General features: G+C 36.6%; 1 protein-coding gene across 3 annotated transcripts in view; it reads left to right on the top strand.

Annotated features, from left to right (window-relative positions):
- ADAM28 (ADAM metallopeptidase domain 28) overlaps window positions 1-4,644 on the top strand; it is a 92,162-nt gene extending 87,518 nt beyond the window's left edge. For 2 of the 3 annotated variants that reach the window (XM_073892597.1, XM_073892598.1), the window contains 4 exons: window positions 1,025-1,090; window positions 1,620-1,685; window positions 2,562-2,624; window positions 3,175-4,644. In XM_073892597.1, the coding sequence (XP_073748698.1) occupies window positions 1,025-1,090; window positions 1,620-1,685; window positions 2,562-2,624; window positions 3,175-3,195 (216 nt within the window). In that variant the 3' untranslated portion in view covers window positions 3,196-4,644. Of the gene's footprint in view, window positions 1-1,024; window positions 1,091-1,619; window positions 1,686-2,561; window positions 2,625-3,174 lie in introns of those variants that run through there. The other variant, XR_012378105.1, reaches the window with a different exon arrangement.
- Window positions 4,645-23,613: the final 18,969 nt, after the last annotated feature.

The following is a 23,613-nucleotide window of genomic DNA, read 5'->3' as shown; positions in this document are numbered from 1 at the left end:
AGTAAGTCAGAGGGGGAGACGAACCAGGAGAGATGATGGACTCTGAAAAACAAACTGAGGTTTCTAGAGGGGAGGAGGGTAGGGGGATGGGTTAGCCTGGTGATGGGTATTAAAGAGGGCACATTCTGCATGGAGCACTGGGTGTTATGAACAAACAATGAATCATGGAACACTACACCAAAACAAATGATGTAATATATGGTGATTAACATAACAATAAAAATTAAAAAAAAAGATTTTATTTATTTGAGAGAGAAAGAGTGAGCGAGAGAGAGAGAGAGGGAGAGAGTACAGCAGGGGGAGGGACAGAGGGAGAAGCAGACTCCCCACTGAGCAGCGAGTCTGATGGGGCTCGATCCCAGTACCCTAGGATCATGGCCTGAGCTGAAGACAGACGCTTAACCGACTGAGCCACCCAGGCCCCCCTCCTTTGCTTTTTTTTTTTTTAAGTGCAAAAGTGTCTTGCTAAAATGCAGAGGCTGCTTTGTTGAGATTCACAAATGCAAAGAAAATAAAGAGAACAAGGAGAGCAGAGTCCAGATGTCTCTCTCTTTCTCTCCCTCTCTCTCCCTCCCCTGACCCTCCTCCATCTCTCCTCCCCTCTCTGTCCCCCTCCCTCCCCCCTTCTCTCTCTCTCTTCTTCCTTCTCTCTGACTCTAAGCTGATTCCTTTTTCCTTTTGCAAATGTCCCAATTAAGACAATAATATGTGTATTTGTATGACAATACATGTAATATGTATAACCCTTAAAGCCCTGGCTGTGTCCTGCAAGTTTAGAAGTTTTAGCAGAGATTGGCTAATGGTAATGTCATTGGAAATAATGTTTTTGATGGAAACATACCTATCTCTGACAGCTCTGGATACAGCAGAATGCAGCAGCTGGACCACTGTGATTGCCCATCCTATTTCTTGGTGTCATCGCAATTCTGATCTCCCATCTCTTGAAAGGACTGCTTATTTGGAAGTTGAATTTAGGAAACTGATCATTTCATTTAAAAATATTATTATTTTCTTTTTTTTTTAGATGAGTCGGATGAAGCTCCATGCACCTGATCTGCCAGTAGAGAGCAATGAGCCTCCAGCTTCTGTTGTGAGTTAGCAACTTCTCTTAAATATCACTTCCAATCTAATCTCAAGGTAATACTAGTAAGAGACATAACCCACAATACCCAATTATTTCCTCAGAAGAATGTTAAAATCTTGGTGAATATTAATATAAAATACAGATTTTCCAGCAAAACTTTTTAAAATGCAAAATGTGAGAAGGTTGAACCTACCTATGTTTAACCCCTTAATCTGAATTACTGGGTCTGAAAAGCTGGTAACTTATTACAAGAAGAGTACCAAACTGCTTCATAGAGTGGCATCTTCATCATCTGTCTATTGGCACTGGCCTTATTTCTGAATTGTATATATATATGTATATATATATATATATATATATATACACATATATATATATATGCTTAAATGAAGACACTTGAGCTTACAGATTTAAACTATTTTCATGGGTAGTATCATGAGTTCTCCATTTCTGAAAATGATTTAAGCCTTTCCATTAAGCACATCTGTTTTCAAGGCCCCATCTTTGAATTAATTTTATTTTACCTTTTTATTAGCTAATTACAAAGCCAGATTTTCCACCACCACCGATTCCTATGTCTGTGTCATCTTCTTCTTTCCTTGTAAGTATCAGGTAGTCACTAATAATTTTTTAAATGTCTTTTGTGCCCCATGTGGATGGTGTCTCTAAATCTATGGATTCTTTCTCAGGATACATGCTCCCTAGGCCAACCTGAGATATTGTAGCACATGGGTTTATCTGAGAAAGCAAGGCCTACTTACTATCTATAAATCAATATGGGTATTAATTTTTTATTATTAAAAATATTTCTGTTACATAATCATCAAGAAATGATAAATAGTTTTTATTATTAAAAATAGTTCTGTTACAAATGGTAAGTAGTTTTGCTTTAGGAGGTAAACAGTCTCCTTTCTAGATGCTTATTTTGGAGAATATAAAATTTTATTATATATTTTACTTTTTAATTTAATATAGATAGAATAAGGCCTATATTAGCTACAGTTTTCTATAGAAGGTGGGGTATGAAAAACAGACCATATGTAGGCAAACCTGGAATAAAAGTTAGGCACTTAGGAAGTAAAAGGAAGAATTCATTCACTCAGTAATTACTGAGCATGTTTCTTCATACTTGGTACTCTGTTGTGGGTAAATGAGAAAGAACTAAAATTAAAGTCATTTTTTCAAGAATGTTTACATTTTTAGTGTGAAAACAAGTCATATGTGTATAGAGCGCTTAATCCCTCACATATTTTTTTGTGCCAAGGTATGTGATACCTATGAAAAGAATGTGGTAAAGGGGAAAATGAATGGACTCAGAGTAGTTAAAGTGGGAGAAAGATCCATTGGGTAAGTGGTTGAAATTTGAACTAGAGTGATGGGGCGGTAAGCGATGATTTAAATAAGGAAATAAATATGCCTAGGATTGGGAAAGAATAGCATTTCTAATGACCTACTATTATTTTTGTCTCTAATATAGCATAATGCCACAAAAGTACTTCCCTCTACTGTTTTTAAGGATAAAATAATGTCAACACCTAAGGTAAGAGATCCATAGGCAAACGACTATAATCTTGTCACACTCCCACTGTCAAGGAGAGAAGTTCTAACTGTGTCTTCCTAGAAGATGTTCACTAAAACAGTAGCTGTATGATTATAGGGTGGGAGTGGAGATATGTCTTCCTTCCTAGTGTGGTCAAAACCAAGAGGAAGAAGATGGAAGGGTTTTAGCTAGAAAGTGATGATGATCCCAATATTCTTTATTTTCTCAGAAATATTCCCCAGGGAAGTGAGATAGAGAACATCTCCCATAGGATAATCCCCCAGTGTCTCATAACTCTTCTCTTGATCCCTCACCTTCTCCATATTACATCAATTAGTCAGATGGATATTTGGATCCCAGGGTGGTGTTTTTCCTCACATTCTTTTCCTGACTTCCCATGTTTGCACTCCTTCACTGCGGTATATCAAATGATCTATAAAATAGGAAGCGTGACTACACAGAATTTATTTTAACTTCTTAATAGTTCAAAGTTATAGAATATCTAAGTTTTAGAATTAAATAGATCATTTAAGAACTTTGTCTTTTTCAGGGTTCCAATCCAAAAGTCTGAAGCATCGACTAAGCAAGGATGGGTGGGGTAATGATCTACTTGGAAGATTGGATAATCTGGATGGAAGAGAAATATACTTACTTCCTCCTTATTATTTGCTCTTGATACTCAAGATGTTAACATATCTTGATTCATGTTGTACTTTGAGGAGACTAAACAAAAATTTTCGAGAGAGACACTCTTGAGAATCTTTGTATGAATTTACAATTTCTATCTTCCATACTCATGGGAAAGAAAAGGACTCTAAACAAACAGCTGTGGATCTGAAATCTCTAATTAGGTGACTTTCTTAGACAACCCTCCTTTTCTTACTATGATGTTGACTAATATTTCCTCAAATATTTTGAACATCTTAATTTTCTCATTTAGTAAGAAATAATTTACCCTCTAATTAAAACAAACAAACGAAAATCCCCAGGAAATCACAGGAAACAGGGAGGGATGGAAGAAAACCCTATGTTCCTCATTAGATGACTAGCAGCATCTTGACTGTTTTAACCATAAACCTGTCAAATTAGAACGGTAAGAACAAAATTATATAAACAATCTCTGATTTATATAACATCTTTTTCCTACATTATCTTTTGCAATCCTTATTAGCTGTGTCATTTGAAATTTGCTACAAGTGAATAAAACTTTATTAATTAAAATTTTTTCACAGAAATTTGTACAATTCAGTTACTGGCAAGCTTAAAGTGAACTTCACTTTCTACGTGGAGAAAGTTTTAATTACATAAATTAATAGCATAAACCAGAGGTTGTCAGCTGGTAGCTTGCCAGACATATCTGGACTACAGATTTAATTTATTTGGCCGGGATGATTTTGGTCATAAAGTATTTTTAAAATGTTTTGAATTTGTGGTCAGTATTTAAAAATTGGGAGATCTTGCATAAACATCCAGATTTCCAGCTTTGTAAAAGTAATCAAATGGTTTGGCAGCACTGGAATCACATTGCCGATAGCAACCATCAGCTTAGTTGACTGATGTTGGAATAAACATTGTTGGTTGCCTTCCAAACAACTTTCTTCCTTCTTGTTTTCAGAACACCAGTTTTATTCACTTGTCCATATTTTAGAAAAAGGCAAACCTGACTCCATCTCCAGGTTAAATCTCTATCGTTTCAAATCAGTCATAATAATCTTATTTCCCTTACTAGTGATTGATTTGGTAAGTGTATGACTCCCCCCCTTTTCTTTGCCCATGAAACAAGAGAAGAGGCATGTTGCGAAATTTTCACAAACGGTATTCTGTCCCTTCTTCTGGATGTTGGGATCTGGATAGCCTATCTGATAGTGTTGCAACCATGTTGTGATTATGACGTCAAGGTTGATATAATAAAACCTGGTCTCTTAAAGATGTCATTGAATTGGTAGATTAATAACTGCTGGAGTTACCCTAAACTTTGCTGGGATTTCCTATTATGCAATCAATAAAATTTCCTTATTGTTTAAGCCATTTCAAGTTGGATTTTCTTATTTGCTACACAAATAGTCCTAACTAATAAAGTTGCTGCTTCCATTATTAGGGTACATGCTTTCCATGTGTGCAATTAGGGCCACTTCATCATCACCACGATTTTTGTGTTTTTTTTTTATACTTGGCCTGCTTTGCCCATTTCCACCACGGACCTGGTCCCATACCCCTTCTTTTCCATGGGGAACTTTATCCGCAAGAAGTTCATTTCGCCTTTTAGTGTGAGTTTCTATATAAGCTCAATCCCCAGCATACCCAGAGTCCATCTGTCAAATCTCTCCTATTATAGCAGCCTTTCTTTCCACGTGGGAGTTTACTCAAGAACACATTAAAAACTATAGCTTTCTCTTTGGGGTTAGGTTTCAGAAAACCTTGCCCTAACCAGAAATAAATCCCTATTTCCCACGAGGCCACAATCTCACTTATGACAAACCTGTAGATCTTTGCTCTATTGTTTGTTTTCTTTCTTTGTTTTTTGGTTTTTGTTTTAATTCCTGTCCCTGTCTCATTCTTAATATTGATAAAATGGAAATCTTTAACCTATGAATCTTCAACTGGCCACCACATGACCTGAGCTAGAAATAAAACTTATGCTATCAAGAAGAACCTTCCTGTAAATTTTGAAATGATGGCACTAGGTCTCTGATGTGGAGGCCTCAGAGCTCCTTATGAGGACAGACAACTGGAGGACAATGATGGAGAAATGATTCTCTTATCCTAAGACTTTGAACCCAAGCCCTACAGAATTTCCTACTGAGCTGAACTGTAGAACAATTTAGACCGTTTAAAGCAAAGACTTTGATTTCACAGTCCTGTTTCCAAATTAGATCTGCCACTTACCAACTTTGAAGGAATTGCACAATCTGACATTTAAAACCTCAGGTATACCTCCAAGCTTGCTTTTATAATTAGTTATTTTTACTTTCTCTGCTTTAAAATAATAGATTAAATTATGGTCTTTTTCAGATATACCATATGGTTTCTCTAAATACTCCTTAGCACCTCACCAAGTTATTGCTTTTTATGATATTTGAAAATGCTTTTAACTTTGCATGAAATGACAAAGTTGTGCGAAGTATGAGTGAAAAAGAAAGCAAGTTTTAGCTGTAATTAGAAATTATGGAAAGGGTGGAGCTATACGATTTAAGTGAGTAATAATGACAGCTAAATTGTAAAGAATCAAGGGCCTCTGAGTGACAACCAGCAGGGAACTGAGCCTGTCAGCCCAACAACACTCAAAGGACTAATTCTGCTAACAAGCACTGAATAACCTGGGGAGCAGCTTCCAACCCGGTTGGACCTCAGTGGCTACCTCATGAGAGAAACTGAAGCAGAAAACTCAGCTAAGATTTGCCCAGATTCTACAAAAACAGAAACTATGAGAAAATAAATATGTGTTCTTTCAAGCTGCTATGGTTCGGAGAAATTTGTTATGCAGCAATAGATAACTACTACAAAGGAGTAGAGATCAAATGTTTCGAATATTCCAGACAGGTTTAGGTAGAATTAATCACTATCTTTAACAGGAATTCCACCATCTCAAAACTTTCTTTTTTTTTTTCCTTTCTTTCTTTCTCTTTTTTTTTCCCTTTCTTTCTCTTTTTATATTCTCTTTCATTTATCCTCTCTTTTTAAAAAGTATGTTATCCTCTTAAGATTTCTGATATCCCGTCTTCTCATATATCATGTTTTCTCTCACATCTGTTTGCCTGTTTTCTTGGTCTTTTTGAAGAATTCGTGAAGTTTATCTTTTAAACTTCTTATTTATCTTTTATACTGTGAATGCTCCTTTTTGCTAATTTTAAGGCATTTTATAATTATTCCTCATATTTGCTTAATAACAGTCTCTCCATTCTTATCTCCATTCAGTTTTATAAAGGCCTGCTAATGAACTATTTTGGCCTCTTGTTTCCAGAATTTTACTTTTAAAATTCAATTAGTGAAGCAATTTCTGTCTAAATTTTATTAGTGCTTCTCAAAGTAACTATTTTTCAAAAGTTCATCCTTCCTCAGCCACTTGAGTACTATGCTCCCCATCTTTCACTGACATAATTATTTTCATAGGTGATGCATTGCTATTTTCCAGTTGGCTCACCCTCGTGTTTTAAAAGTTCTATCCTGAACTATAATATTCTTACATTTTATGTCTTTGATGAGAGAATCTATCTCTTCAGCTAAAGAATTTCAGTACAACTAGTATTCTGAGTGTAATTTGCAAGTAGCTGGGCCATGGGTAAATCTTGCATATTCTCCTCTGCCCAAGATTCTCTTTTATTTTGAGCTAAAACTGTCTACCAGGGCCACATCAGGAGTGGCAAACCTTGTTGTTGATACTGAGATCTACCTCATCAGGCCTTCCTGACTCATTATGGGAAGGCCTCCACCAACAAAACTTGCAACCATCTTGGCATATCTGCTCTTTAATTTGCCTTGTCTTTTCTGCTGCTTCCAGAAAAAGACCTTCCCTTGCCAATGACAACTTTAGACATTGCTTAGCAACTAGCCCCGGGCGGTCTGTTATGCTGCTCATCAGTAGTACAATATTACTATTATTATCATGCTAAGTAAGTAAGATTGTTATGGAATAACCTAAATCCCTAAGCAGAAGAAAATTATGGTATGTAATTTATTGTGAAGGCATCTTCTTGATAAAATTTAACTCTCATGCCTAATGTTGAAATCCAAACTCTTTTTTTTAATAAATTTAAAAAAATTATTGTGGTGAGAATGCTTGACATGAAATGTACCCTCCTAACAGATTTTTAAGTATACAATACAACATTGTTATCTATAAGCACAATGTTGTACAGCAGATCTCTAGAGTTTGTTTATCTTGCATAATTGAAATTTTATGTCCATTGATTAGCAACTCCCCACTTCTCCCTCCTAGGCCCTGGAAATCACAATTCTATGCTTTGTTTCTATGAGTTTGATTACTTTAGATACTTCATATAATTGGATTCATGCAATATTTGTCCTGCTGAGACTGGCTTATTTCATTTAGCATAATGTCTTCCAAGTTCACCCATGTTGTTATATATGACAGGATATTCTTCCTTCTTTAAGATTGAATAGTACTTCATTATATGTATATATCACATTTTTTAAAAATTTATCATCCAGGGGTACCTGGATGACTCAGTTAGTTAAGCGTCTGACAATTGATTTTGGTTCAGGTCACCATCCCAAGTTCTTGAGATCAGCCCCATGTGGGGCTCCATGCTCAGTGGGGAGCTTGCTTGAAGAGTCTCTCCCTCTGCTCGCCCCCCCACAGGTTCACACTAACACACACACACATACTCTCTCTCTTTGTCTAAAATAAGTAAATAAATCTTTAAAAAAATCTGTCATCCACTAATGGACATTTACATTGTTTCTACATTTTTGGTATTGTGAATAGCTGCAATGTATATGGGATTACAGATAATTCTTGCAGATTCTGATTTCAATTATTTTGGATGAATACCCAGAAATGGAATTGCTGCGTCAGATGGTAATTCAATTTTTATTCTTTTGAGGAATTCCCATGCTGTTTTCCATAGTGGCTGTATCACTTTAAATTCCCACCAACAGCGCACAAGTGTTCCCTTCTCAACACCCTCCCTGAACTCTTGTTATCTCTGATCTTTTTTGATAATAACCATCCTAACAGGTGTGAAATGATATTTCAATGTGGTTTTGATTTGTGTTTCCCTGATGATTAGTGAAATTGAGCGCTTTTTCATATACCAACAGGTATAGGCATTTATATGTCCTTTTTGGAAAATATGTCTATTCAGGTCCTTTGCCTATTTTTAAAATCTGGTTGGGATGCCTGGGTGGCACAGTCAGTTAAGGGTCTGCCTTTGGGTCAGGTCATGATCCCAGGGTCCTGGGATCGAGTCCCACATCAGGCTCTCTGCTCAGTGGAGATCCTGCTTCTCCCTCTGCCTGCCGCTCCCCCTGCTTGTGCTCTCTGCCTCTGTTTTCTTTCTCTCTCTGACAAATAAATCAAATCTTAAAAAAAAAAATCTGATTATTTGTGTGTATGTGTGTGTTTTTGAAAATATACATAACAAAAACTACCATCTTAACCATTTTTAAGTTTAAAGTTCAGTGGCATTAAGTACATTCATAATGCTCTACAACCATCATTACTATCCATTTTCAGAACTTATCACCCTAACCAGAAACTTTGTCCCCATTAAATATTTTCTCATTACTCCTTGCCCCAGCCCCTGATAACCTCTATTCTACCTTCTGTCCATATAAATTTGCCTATTCTTGGTACTTGTTGTGAGATCATACAATGTTTTTTTCTTTTATGTAATTGGCTTATTTCATATAGCAAGGTTCAAGGTTCAAAGTTCATCCATGTTGTAGAATGGATCAGAATTTCTCTCTTTTTAGGGTTGAATAGCCTATTATCATTTTATTATATTTATTTTCTGTTTGAAGCAGTTGGGGATAATTTCTGGGACTCCACATACTCATTCACATTAAGATTGCTTTTATCTTGCTCATTTTCCTGACAAATAATGCTTTTGACACTTTGTTTTACTGTACTTCTTTGAGGGTGAACATATTTTTAAGTTGATAATTTTACTTACTCTATTCCTAGCATTTTAGAAGCTTGTTTTAAATCAGGATTATTTCTATCTTCGTCTTAGCAAGGAACCATATCTGAGGTTGCTTTCTTAGCCTTATCAACCCTCTGCATTAGTTCAGTGTTGAAATCTATGGTGTACAACCCTGATGGGGGGAAGTAAAAAGGAAGTTCACAAATATATATAAGTGAAAAACATGGTGGTGACACTATGACTGTAGATAATGATCTCCTAGTAACTTCTGAGGCAAAATAGTCTCAGCCTCTGAACTGCAAAAATTATCATATTTCTCATAGCAAAGACTCATGAATCACAGACCAATTGTTGTGACTCAGCATGTGGCATTTTTCCCTTGTAAGTGAATGTGTGTCACCAATTTGGCCTTCTAAACTATGTGAAATAGCTCACAGAGATTTGTGTGTCTTTTGGGACATGTAAATATAATTGGAATGGAGTCCACAGAAGTCAATTTTAGGCAGGGACTCCTTTAGCTCTATTGCCAATGGTGGAGCCAAACAGATCCAGTAGAGAGCTGAAGTATCAGATGGGAAAATAGGGAAAGTCAAGAGAAAATTCAAAAAAATGTACAGGAGAGAATAAGAAATTTTTTTTCCTAAAATAATGTTATATGAGGGAAGTAGAAAACATACAGGGATAAAAGCAGAGACAGACCCCTAACTCTACTAATAGCTGGCTTTTTAGACTTAGCAAATGTTTTCAACTCTTTGGGAAATTTAAAAATTTCCCCATCCTTGAAATGGAATTAACAATTTGTGACTTACCAATTTCCAAAGATTTTCTAAGTAACATGTAAAGGCAGTATGAAAATATAAAACAAAAAAGAAAAGAGATATCCATTGTCTAAAAGGATGACTCTGTCCTTGGATTTGTCAGAGGTAAGGCCCTCTCTGTGTGGGCTACTGTTTCACACAGCTTTGAGCAGGATCTGAGAAAAATTACTAATTATTTGTACATATTTCATGATGAGACTGCATTTTTCTCGGTGTTTTATTCTTCCCCTGAAATGTGTCAGGGAGCAAGAATTCCTGTCCCCTTCAAGGGTCCTTCTAGCTGGACTAAGAATCAAATTGACATGAGGCAGATTAACATGAGAAAATCAAATTTAATAGCATATGTAAGGGGAATCCAACACACAGGGAAAATGCAAAGACAGTCAGGCAAAATGAGGTATAACTGTCAACCTGAAACAAGGAGAAGGGGATCTGGGACTTCAGAGAAAAGGAACGCACTTCACAGGACATTAAGAAAAGAGCAGATGTTTGGTCATTAGATGTTTGCCCTGCCATACAGATGGGTCACTCAGATAAAATTTACCTCTGCTAATAACCCTGATTCTGGGAAAGAACCCCAATTTAAATTTTCCTGGGTAGTTAAGGGAGAAGCACAAGTTTCTCTTGAGCTTCATGGGGCTGTCAATTGCCTTCAGCACAGAATAAACTTCATGTTGAAGTGGCCCATTTTGGGGTGGCCTTCCCTCAGCCTCTACAAGTGCTTTCAGAATGTGTCTCCATTTCTATTCAGATTTCTCCTATTACATTAAGTCTAAATCTCAAGCAGGACTTCTGGATTGAATCAAACACTGTCTTCAAACTGAGGCTGCCTTGTGCAATGATCATGAATTGATGATTTGGGGAAATCAATATGCACTGAATCCACAAAGCTATTAGAAACTATGAAATTACAGCTGGTTGTCCATTTGATGATTTTTAAAATGAAAATATCATATGATAATAAAAGTTTAATTTGTAGCATGCAGTATGATTTATACAAGTATGTGTATATGTTGAATACATGACTTCACATTCACCTAATCCTTATAACAAATCCATGTGAAGAATCATTGTTCTCATTTAACAGATGAGAAACAAAGATAAAAATGAAAATAGGTGATTTTTCTCTACCTCACACAGCTAGTAAGGGTTGGAATAGGGACTCAAACCCAACTATTCTGAATCCAAGTTTTTAATTCCTTCTACACAACCACACTGCTTGCAGTGAAACTATTTTGCACAAAAAGGCACATTTAATATTATAGTACGAGTATAGAAATTCCCTTTTATTTCGAACTACAATTTATTTTTGTTTTAGTTTACTGTTTATTTTTATAATAATTTATTTGAGTATAGTTGACAATTTCTTTTATAAAATGTTTCCAGTGAAAATTTATCTGATGTTTCAGTCAGATAAATAAGCCCCCTGACTGTCCACTCCTTCTGAAAATCACTTTGGATTTTTGTCCCCATTCTTGTGACTAGTGATCACCATAAAGCCTAGAAAATGGAAGTCTTCAAAAAGTCTTTGTTTAACAAAGGTTTTCCATCAAAATTCTGGATTTATGCATTGTACAGTCTACACTTACCTGGTTGTTTTCTTTTTTTCTTTAATTCAAACATTTACAAACCCCTTATTTACTATGTTGCCACTGGAAATGGAAAGATTAAACTCTTTCCCTGCTGTCCAAGGACTCACAGCCTCCTTTTAAAGACTGACATCAATAAATACAGAAATAAAGTAATTGCTAAACTAGAGGTACGTTGCTAAAACACCAGCACAAGGGAACAAAGGAAACGCTTATCAAGGGAGGGCGTGAGAAGTTTCTCAAGGAGATGCCATTTAAATCTTAAATTATAGGTGGTTTATCAAGACTATAAAGGAAAAAGGGGACAAGGGCATTGCAGGGAGGGAATAAGGTTCAACAACAGAATGTGTGAAGCCATGATTCATCAGGTTTATCAAGGCTGAACTGAAGTAAAGCATTTTATTTATTTTTAATGATCCCCTTAGTATGTTTATATGTACCACCCTTCATTAAACATGCACACACTTGTGCGCATACACAAATTGAGGAGATTTAGAAAATATAACAAAAGAAAAAGAAACAGTTAAGAACAGAAAACATGAAAGCAAGAAAGTTCTAGGAGTTGTAGTACCATGGATCAGACGAGACCAGTGAGATATAAAAGTATAATAAGTAGGAGCTCCAAGTTTCATTCCAAACTACAAACAAGCAAAAAAATAAACAAATGAGAAGTAAACAGGATTGATTCGAGATTTGTAATGTCCATAAAATAAAAACGCACATGCTATCAAGGATAATAAAACCACATAAACAGAGCAAAACCAACCAACCAAATAAATAAAAGTCAGTGGCTCAGATGGAGTATAGCTCTTCTGCCTCTGAGATCTTGAAAGAAGTTTTCATGATGGTATTGCTCTCAGATTAAATTTGGGAATGTGTCTCTGCCTTTTTCCTGGGTTCTTACGCTGCTAGGCCCTAGGTATTTCACATATACAGACTCTTGGCTCCTTGGCCTAATCCACACGCTGGTCACACCCAATAAGAAACGAACCCCAGCGGGGAACAATGCATAGGTTCAAATCGGGGCATCTGCCCAAACTTTTTGTTAGTAACTTTATCATGTGTCACGGTAATGGAGTAGTTATTTTTAAGTGAGCTGCATATCATGAATTGAGAAACCAAGTAATAGCTCCTTCTCAAGCTATGATCTCATATCAACATTGAACAAATAAAATAGGTATTTTCATCTGTTTTAACAGTACTTAAAGGATTTTTTTAAATGTATATCATAACATATTTGAATTTTCTACTGAGGGAATTTAAATCTGAAAGCAACAATGCTTTTACACTAAGTGACATTGCTTACATTTTATATCACTGCAGAGCCATTATTTATAAATGTTTCTATTTCAGTTGATTATTTGAGAATCTGAATCTATTTTTTCTCAAATAGAATCATTCCTAGGCTCATTGACTTGATCTTTTATGTTCACTATGGTATATACAGAGTATCGTATTTGCTCTCTTACCCATATAATGATTTTATCTGTAATCAATTCTGCTCAGAGTAAAATAAACAACGAAGTTATATATAACATTTTTTTCATTTCCTAAAAATCAATATTGAGAGTGTTTTTATAATTTTTTTATTGAATTATAATTGACATGCAATATTAGTTTCAGGGGTACAACATAGTGATTCAAAATTTTTATACATTATGATACGATTACCTTGATAAGATCTAGTTAACAACTGTCACAATACAAAATGCTTATTATTGACTATATTACCTATGCTATCAATCCCCATGACTTATTTATTTTATAAGTAGGAGTTTGTACCTCTTAGTCCCCTTTACCTATTTCACCCATCCCCCAACCTCCTCTCCCCTGTGGCAACTGACAGTTTGTTCTCTGTATCTATGAGTTTGTGTTTTGTTTTGTTTGTTCATTTGCTGTGTTTTTTAGATTCCACATATAAGTGAAATCATACAGTATTTGTCTTTGTCTGACTTACATCTCCTAGCATAAATCCTTCAGGTCATCCATGTTGACACAAATGGTTAGATTGCATTCTTCTTTTTTTTTAATGGCTGAGTAACACTTATGTATACCACACCTTCTTTATCTATCCATCTATGGGTAAACATTTAGGTTGCTTCCATATCTTGGCAGTGGTAAAGAATGCTGTAATGAACATAGGGATACACATATCTTTTCAAATTTGATAAATATCCCAAAGTGGAATTGCTGGGTCGTAAGGTAGTTCTATTTTTAACTCTTTGAGGAACCTCCATACTGTTTCCACGGCAGCTGCCCCAGTTTGCACTCCCAAAAACAGTGCACTATTCTCCACATCCTTGGAGACACTTGTTATTTCTTGTCTTTTTGATAATAGCCATTCTGACATCTGTGAGGTTTTGTCTCATTGTCAATTTGATTTGCATTTCCCTAAAGATCTGTGATGTTTAGCATCTTTTCATGTGTCTGTTGGTTATCTGTATGTTTTCTTTGAGTAAATGTCTATTCAGGTCCTCTGCCCATTTTTTAATGAAGCAGTTTGTTTTTTGTTGAATTGTATGAATTCTTTAATTTTGGTTATTAACTCCTTAACATTATATCATTGGAAAATATCTTCTATTCAGTAAGGTGATAAAGATTTTCAAACAGTCATTATAAAGATGCAAAAACAAGCAATTATTTTTTTAATTTTTTATTGTTATGTTAATCACCATACATTCCATGGTTCATTGTTTGTGCATAACACCCAGTGCTCCATGCAGAACGTGCTCTCTTTAATACCCATCACCAGGCTAACCCATCCTCCCAACCCCCTCCCCTCTAGAACTCTCATTTTGTTTTTCAGAGTCCATTGTTTCTCATGGTTCATCTCCCCCTCCGATTCCCGCTCCCCCTTCATTCTTCCCCTCCTACTAGCTTCATCTTCTTTTTTTTTTCCTTAACATATATTGCATTATTTGTTTCAGAGGTACAGATCTGTGATTCAACAGTCTTGCACAATTCACAGCGCTCACCATAGTACATACCCTCCACAACGTCTATCACCCAGCCACCCCATCCCTCCCACCCCCTACCACTCCAGCAACCCTCAGTTTGTTTCCTGAGATTAAGAATTCCTCATATCAGTGAGGTCATATGATACATGTCTTTCTCTGATTGACTTATTTCGCTCAGCATAACACCCCCCAGTTCCATCCATGTCCTTGCAAATGGCAGGATCTCATTCCTTTTGATGGCTGCCTAATATTCCATTATATATATATATATATGTATATATATATACATATAACCACTTCTTCTTTATCCATTCATCTGTCAATGGACATCTTGGCTCTTTCCACAGTTTGGCTATTGTGGACATTGCTGATATAAACATCGGGGTGCATGCACCCCTTCGGATCCCTACATTTGTATCTTTGGGATAAATACCCAGTAGTGCAATTGCTGGATCGTAGGGTAGCTCTATTTTCAACTGTTTGAGGAACCTCCATACTGTTTTACAGAGTGGTTGCACCAGCTTGCATTCCCACCAATAGTGTATGAGGGTTCCCCTTTCTCTGCATCCATGCCAACATCTGTCGTTTCCTGGCTTGTTAATTTTTGCCATTCTGACTGGTGTGAGGTGGTATCTCATGGAGGTTTTGATTTGGATTTCCCTGATGCCAAGCGATGTTAAGCACTTTTTAATGTGTCTGTTGGCCATTTGAATGTCTTCTTTGGAAAAAATGTCTGTTCATGTCTTCTGCCCAATTCTTGATTGGATTATTTGTTCTTTGGGTGTTGAGTTTGAGTTCTTTATAGATTTTGGATACTAGCCCTTTATCTGATATGTCATTTGCAAATATCTCCTCCCATTCTCTCCATTGACTTGGTTTTGTTGACTGTTTCTTTTGCTGTGCAAAAGCTTCTTATCTTGATGAAGTCCCAGTAGTTCATTTTTGTCCTTGCTTCCCTTGCCTTTGGTGATGTTTCTAGGAAGAAGTTGCTATGGCTGAGGTCGAAGAGGTTGCTGCCTTGGTTCTCCTTTAGGATTTTGATGGACTCCTGTCTCACATTTAGGTCTTTCAATCATTTGGAGTCTATTTTTGTGTGTGGTGTAAGGAAATGATCCAGTTTCATTCTTCTGCATGTGGCTGTCTAATTTTCCCAACACCATTTGTTGAAGAGACTGTCTTTTTGCCATTGGACATTCTTCCCTGCTTTGTCGAAGATGAGCTGACCATAGAGTTGAGGGTCCATTTCTGGGCTCTCTATTCTCTTCCATTGATCTATGTGTCTGTTTTTGTGCCAGTACCATACTGTCTTGATGATGACAGCTTTGTAATAGAGCTGGAAGTCTGGAATTGTGATGTCGCCAGCTTTGCTTTTCTTTTTCAACATTCCTCTGGCTATTTGGGGTCTTTTCTGGTTCCATACAAATTTTAGGATTATTTGTTCCATTTCTTTGAAAAAGGTGGGTGGTATTTTGATGGGGATTGCATTGAATGTGTAGATTGCTCTACGTAGCCTTGACATCTTCACAATATTTGTTCTTCCAATCCACGAGCATGGAACGTTTTTCCATTTCTTTGTGTCTTCTCCAATTTCTTTCATGAGTATTTTATAGTTTTCTGAGTACAGATTCTTTGCCTCTTTGGTTAGATTTATTCCTAGGTATCTTATAGTTTTGGGTGCAGTTGTAAATGGGATCGACTCCTTCATTTCTCTTTCTTCTGTCTTCTTTTTGGTGTATAGGAATGCCACTGATTTCTGTGCATTGATTTTATATCCTGCCACTTTACTGAATACCTGTATGAGTTCTAGCCGTTTTGGGGTGGAGTCTTTTCGGTTTTCCACATAAAGTATCATATCATCTGCAAAGAGTGAGAGTTTGACTTCTTCTTTGCCAATTTGGATGCCTTTGATTTCTTTTTGTTGTCTGATTGCTGTGGCTAGGACTTCTAATACTATGTTGAATAGCAGTGGTGATAATGGATATCCCTGCTATGTTCCCGACCTTAGGGGTAAGCTCTCAGTTTTTTCCCAATTGAGAATGATATTCGCTGTGGGTTTTTCAGAGATGGTTTTTATGATATTTAGGAATGTACGTTCTATGCCTATACTCTGAAGAGAGTTGATCAAGAAAGGATGCTGTACTTTGTCAAATGCATTTTCTGCGTCTATTCAGAGGATCATATGGTTCTTGTTCGTTCTTTTTTAATGTATTTGTGGATGTTGAACCAGTGTTGCAGCCCAGGGATAAATCCCACCTGATCCTGGTGAATAATCCTTTCAATGTACTGTTGGATCCTATAGGCTAGTATTTTGGTGAGAATTTTTGCATCCTGTTCATCAAGGATGTTGGTCTATAATTCTCCTTTTTGATGGGGTCTTTGTCTCGTTTTTGGGATCAAGGTAATGGTGGCCTCATAAAACGAGTTTGGAAGTTTTCCTTCCATTTCTAATTTTTGGAACAGTTTCAGAAGAATAGGTATTGATTCTTCTTTAAATGTTTGGTACAAGTCCCCTGGGAAGCCATCTGGCCCTGGGCTTTTGTTTGTTGGGAGATTTTTGATGACTGCTTCAATTTCCTTAGTGGTTGTAGGTCTGTTCATGTTTTCTATTTCTTCCTGGTTCCGTTTTGGTAGTTGATACATCTCTAGGAATGCATCCATTTCTTCCAGATTATCGAATTTGCTGGCAAATATTTCCTCATAATATGTTCTTATAATTGTTTCTATTTCTTTGGTGTTGGTTGTGATCTCTCCTCTTTTATTCACGATTTTATTTATTTGGGTCATTTCTCTTTTCTTTTTGATCAGTCTGGCCAGGGGTTTATCAATCTTGTTAATTCTTTCAAAGAACCAGCTCCTAGTTTCGTTGATCGGTTCTACTGTTCTTTTGGTTTCTATTTCATTGATTTCTGCTCTGATCTTTATTATTTCTCTTCTCCTACTGGGTTTAGGCTTTATTTGCTGTTTTTTCTCTAGCTCCTTTAGGTGTAGGGTTAGGTTGTTTATTTGAGACCTTTCTTGTTTTTGAGAAAGGCTTGTATTGCTATATACTTTCCTCTTAGGACTGCCTTTGCTGCATCCCAAAGATTTTGAACAGTTGTGTTTTCATTTTCATTTGTTTCCATGAATTTTTTTAATTCTTCTTTAATTTCCTGGTTGACCCATTCATTCTTTAGTAGGATGCTCTTTAGCCTCCATGTATGTGAGTTCTTTCCGACTTTCCTCTTGTGATTGAGTTCTAGTTTCAAAGCATTGTGGTCTGAAACTATGCAGGGAATGATCCCAATCTTTTGGTACCAGTTGAGACCTGATTTGTGACCTAGGATGTGATCTATTCTGGAGAATGTTCCATGGGCACTAGAGAAGAATGTATATTCCGTTGCTTTAGGATGGAATGTTCTGAATATGTCTGTGAAGTCCATTTGGTCCAGTGTGTCATTTAAAGTCTTTATTTCCTTGTTGATCTTTTGCTTAGATGATCTGTCCATTTCAGTGAGGGGGTGTTAAACTCCCCGCTATTATTGTATTGTTGTCAATGTGTTTCTTTGCTTTTGTTAGTAATTGGCTTATATAATTGGCTGCTCCCATGTTAGGGGCGTAGATATTTACAATTGTTAGATCTTCTTGTTGGATAGACCCTTTAAGTAGGATATAGTGTCCTTCCTCATCTCTTATTATAGTCTTTGTTTTAAAATCTAATTTGTCTGATATAAGGATTGCCACCCCAGCTTTCTTTTGGTGTCCATTAGCATGGTAAGTGGTTTTCCACCCCCTCACTTTCAATCTGGGGGTGTCTTTGGGTCTAAAATGAGTCTCTTGCAGAGAGCATATCGATGAGTCTTGTTTTTTTTAGTCCAATCTGATAGTCTGTGTCTTTTAATTGGCACATTTAGCCCATTTACATTCAGGGTAACTATTGAAAGATATGAATTTAGTGCCATTGTATTGCCTGTATGGTAACTGTTACTGTATATTGTATATTTATAATATAATAATAATATATATTGTATATTGCACCTCATTAGTACCCTTCTTTATTTCCATTTGGTTAGATTTTAGTTCTTTTATTTCTCAAGAAAGTGTTTATCTAATATCTTCCATGCTTTTTACAAGCCCAGTTAGTATCTTTAAAATCATCATTCTGAACTCTAGTTCCGACATCTTACTAATGTCCATATTGATTAGGTCCCTAGCAGTTGGTACTGCCTCTTGTTCTTTTTGTTGAGGTGATTTTTTCCTTCTTGTCATTTTGTCCAGGGGAGAATAGATGAATGAGAGAACAAAATGCTAACAGGGTAACAACGGCCCCAGAAAAATATACACTAAACAAATCAGGAGAGACCTGAAACCAGGGGAAAAGAATGGGAAAGAAAGAAAAAAGAAAAAGAAAGAAAAAGAAAAAGATAAAAACAAACAAACAAAAACAAAAACAAAAAAGACAGATTATGATCAAGTATGATCAGGCTGGTGCATAGATCAGTGCCACACACTAGATTTAGGGTGTATTTTGGTCTGTTAGAAGAAAGTGCCTCCTAAAATTTTAAAGAAAGAAAAACTTATATATGTACAAAAATAAGGGTAAACACGTTGAAGGGATGGAATATGACTATAAAGATGAAAATTATAAAAGATTTTATAAAATGAATTGATAACATAAGAAGTTGGTTGAAAAAGAAAGAAGATTAAAAAAAGAGAGGAGAGAATGTGATTAGGCAGGAGACTAGAATAAAGCCATACACTAGAGATTTAGGGTATAATTTGGTTTGTTAGAAGAAACTGTATCCCAAAATTTTAAAGAGAGAACAACTTACATATATATATATACCAAAAATAAGGTTAACTACTATGAAGGGATAGAATATGACTCTAAAAATGTAAATAAAAAAGATTTTTAAAAAAAAGGGATTGATAAGATGTTCGTTGAAAAAGGGAAACAGAAAAATTCAAAAAAAAAAGAAAAAGAAAGTTAAAAAAATTAACTTTGAAAGACTAAGGAATCATGGGAAAAAACCATGAATTCTATGTGCAGTATTCCCCTAGCTCTGGAAATCTGCTGTTCTCATTGATTGGTAAACTTGGTCTTGGCTGGCTGTTCTTGCTGATCTTCTGGGGGAGGGGCCTGTTGCCGTGGTTCCCAAATGTCTTTGCTGGAGGCGGAATTGCCCCGCCCTTGCCGGGTCTGGGCTAAGTAATCTGCTCAGGTTTGCTCTCGGGAGCTTTTGTTCCCTGCAAGCTTTCCGTACAGCTTTGGAGGAGGAGAGTGAAAATGGCGGCCTCCCAATCTCCGCCCCAGAGGAGCCTAGAACTTGGGGCCCCCACTCCTCAGTGAGCCCCCAGAGAAAAGCTGTCAATGACTCCCATCTCCCCAGTCTCCGGCCGCCGTCCATGCTCATCCAGCTTGTGACCGAGTGTTTCTATCTCTGGCACCCAACTCGGCGTGGAGTCTCCAAACCCAGCAGATCCTTGCGGTGCACTCCTGCGCTGCTCCTCCTGGGGGAGGAAGGGGAGTCTCCCCAGATCTGCTGCTTGTTGGGTCCCTGCTGGAAGAGCAGTGGCCCGACTGTGCTGCGGATCACGGTTTATGGCAACCCCGAGCTGAGAGCCCACTCCTCTGCTCCGTCTCTATGGCCGGCTTCCCCGCTGTAATACCTGGGAGCTCTGCTGCACTCAGGCACCCCCGGTCCTTCTGTGACCCCAATGGTCCTCAGACCACACTGTCCCAGCGAGGGTTCCACCCTCCCCCCAACCCCCGCTTAGCCACTGGAACAACGTCCCTCAGCAGAGACGACTTCTAAAATTTCCAATTTTGTGCTCCGCTGCTATCACTTGCCATCAGTGGCTGATGGAGGCCCCCTCCCCCACCGCCATCTATCCTCCCGAGTATCACCTCGGATTCATTTCTCTGCATGTCCTATCTTCCAGAAAGTGGTCGCTTTTCTGATCAGATAGTTGCTGCTATTCTTTCTTCGATTTTTCTGTTGAGTTCATAGGTGTTCAGAATTGTTTGATCCCTATCTAGCTGAATTCCTGGGATCAGATGTAATTTAGGTCTCCTACTCTGCCATCTTGCTCCTCATAACAGCCTATTTTTACAACGCAGCTTTTATTCCATAAATAAGCCCGTAGCAGTAACCGTTTAAAAAAATTTTAAGAAAGGTCCCAAGAAACCAACTGTTCTAAATTGTTGATATTTTTATGTATTTTTATAATACAAACTTCAAAAGTTTTTTAGGGGTATAATATGCATATGCATATTCAGAAAAGTACACAAAATTTATAATGGTGCAGCTCAGTGAGTTTTCACAAGGCATATATCCCATATAATACCATCTCCATTAAGAAATGTAACACTGACATTACCCTGGAAGACTCAGTCATACATCTTTGGAGTCACTAAATGTCTTCCTTCCTAAGGGATATCTTATATGATATCTAAAAGGATAGCTGAGTTTTGCCTTTTTGGGAATGCATTTCAGTAGAATCATAGAGGCTTTTTTCAAAATATATTGGTGATATTTGTCCATGATTCTGCATGTGGCCGATGGTACACTTTCATTGCTGTCTAGTATTTCACTGAGTGGATATATCAAACTTTACCTTTTGTTTCAGTAGGCAGTTAAGTATCAAGGTAGATCACTTTCGTACAATTTGGGACTAAGTCAATCAGAAGCTAGTTTTCAATCTCTGTAAAGGCTGAAGTATTTTTTGTTTGCCTCTACTAACACAGTGCATTCTTTCTCAGATCCCAACTAATGCTGAGGAGCTTATTAGACTCTTCTCCTTCTTGGGAGACACTTAATTCCAATTTTTGCTTTTATAGTACTTGTGAAACTACTGAAAACCCTGCTCAGCTTCTTAATGTCTTAATTGAAACCTAAGAAATGCCAAGTGCCTGGAGGAGAATGTTGAGGGGAATGCCAAGTTCACCTCTGTGTACTACTTTTCTCTCTGGGATGCTGGACATCTACTCTAGTTCTTGTTGCCTCAGCTATTCTCAAATCCCTTTAATAGATCACATCTGGATAGATAGTTAATAGATAGATGATAGATGATAGAGGATAGATAGATGATAGATATGATGAAAATAGAACAGCATCTATTATATACATACATATGTATACATATGTATATAATATGTATATACTATTTGTATATATATATATACTATTTCCATGTATACATATATACTTATATATCTACACAAATATAATACCCAACTCTATATTCTCCCTTTTTGCATTGTTCTACTTAACGTTCAGAGTAATTTTCTCCACAATTCTATTCAATCTCACATCCCCAGAAAATTTGTACAAAGCCTGGAGCATAAACAATTCTAAATATTTGTTGAATAAATGGGCAAACTCTACTGAACCCTCTCTCACTCCTTTTACTGATATATCTAGAAACCTTTGTTCACTGCAAGCTTACCCTACATCTTCAATCTCTTAACCATCCATAGTACCTAAAATCTCACTCTCTATGAAATGACTTTGTTACCTTCCACCTATTTCAGGGATATGTTTCATATACTCCAGTATTTCATACATAAGTGGGAAAACTGCCCGTTCACCAAAGATGGTTTTAAAACTATTCCTTTTTTCACTTTTATTTCTTTTGAGTTCATTGTTGCTCAGGTATCACCTTCTAGTCTTACTCATCTTTGATATCTAATGACTTTTTATCAACAAACATACATTAAAGCTGTGTGGCATAGTTCTTCCTCAAACCCATTTTCCTTTTCTCTGGGTCTTATAGCTAGACAGTTGTCTCAGACTCCCTTACCACTACATGTGACCACGTGACTGAATTTGGCCAATGGAGTTCCAAGGATGTGATTTTATCATTTCCAGTTTGGCCCCATAAATGCTCCACTCTTTCTTTCTCCCTCTTCCAGCTGGATGTTGATTTCAATAGTAACACTGCAACTTACATATGGAAAATGGCAGTCCCCCTTCATCTTGTGTCTATGAATGGCTGTGTGGAGCAGAGCCCTTTGCTGCTGATTGGATTTCAAATAAACTATATTATATTTATAACCACTGAGATTTGAAATTGACACGTTACTACCCTTAGAGTTACCTTTGGTGATACACCAAGCTACTTCTCCATATTGATAAATTCTGCTATAATTCTAGAAATTTTAGGATTTTAAGAACGTAAAGTATACTAACATCATAGTTCTTGGACCTTACCATCAGACAGCATGTGGTAACAAACTTTACTTCCATTTCAGAAAACTAGAAAACCTAACATATTCTCTAACATGAAGCTCTTGTACATCTAATTATTTCTGTAATTTGTAATCTTAGTTATTTTATCAATATTAACCAATCTTTTAACGTGTCTTTAGCTCTCCTTCCATTTTTTTCAGTAATTATTCTGAGTCCTCTCTTCTCATCTCAAACCTTCCTCTCATATTCTTAGAATAGTTTTTTTTTTCCCCTCTAGCTCATTAAGATATCACTAGTGGAGGACTGGTCTGATACATGCTCATCCACCAAAGCTGGAAGCATTCCTTCGTTGGTACCTAATTCCTATCCTCTCATATTCTTAGAATAGACTTCTTCTTTGAGGCAACTGAAGCCATCTTATATTTCTTCCACAAAAAATATTTGAATTACTTTAGTTCTCATACCAAGTCCTCTTCTACCTCAATGACTTAGGGAGTGTATTGCAGACCCTGAAAATCATTTGAAGTAAGTCATTTAATCTCTTAATCTGTAACATGGGAATTGAAATCTTTGAACTGACTACTTAGATCTATTATGATGATCAAAAATGGTAAATTATATAATAATCTTTACTTTTTAAGGGATTATTGCAATTCTTATTCATGATGCTGTATTTTCATTTCTAGTTAGATAGTGTTTAAACATGCATCCCCAATCATCAAATATGCTTTATTATGAAAAATTCCAGAATGTTAAGTTGTAAGTTTTACGGGAACAAAATTCTCTGTGGTCAGGATGTTGGTCATGATTTCTTAGTTTTATCATCATAAATTAAGCCCTATGTTTAGTAAT

The sequence above is a fragment of the Callorhinus ursinus genome, unplaced genomic scaffold (assembly GCF_003265705.2).
Source record: "Callorhinus ursinus isolate GAN/ISIS: 27379988/994484 unplaced genomic scaffold, GSC_fseal_2.0 scaffold4, whole genome shotgun sequence".
Lineage (NCBI taxonomy): Eukaryota > Metazoa > Chordata > Mammalia > Carnivora > Otariidae > Callorhinus > Callorhinus ursinus.
This window is presented reverse-complemented; position numbering and strand designations above follow the sequence as displayed.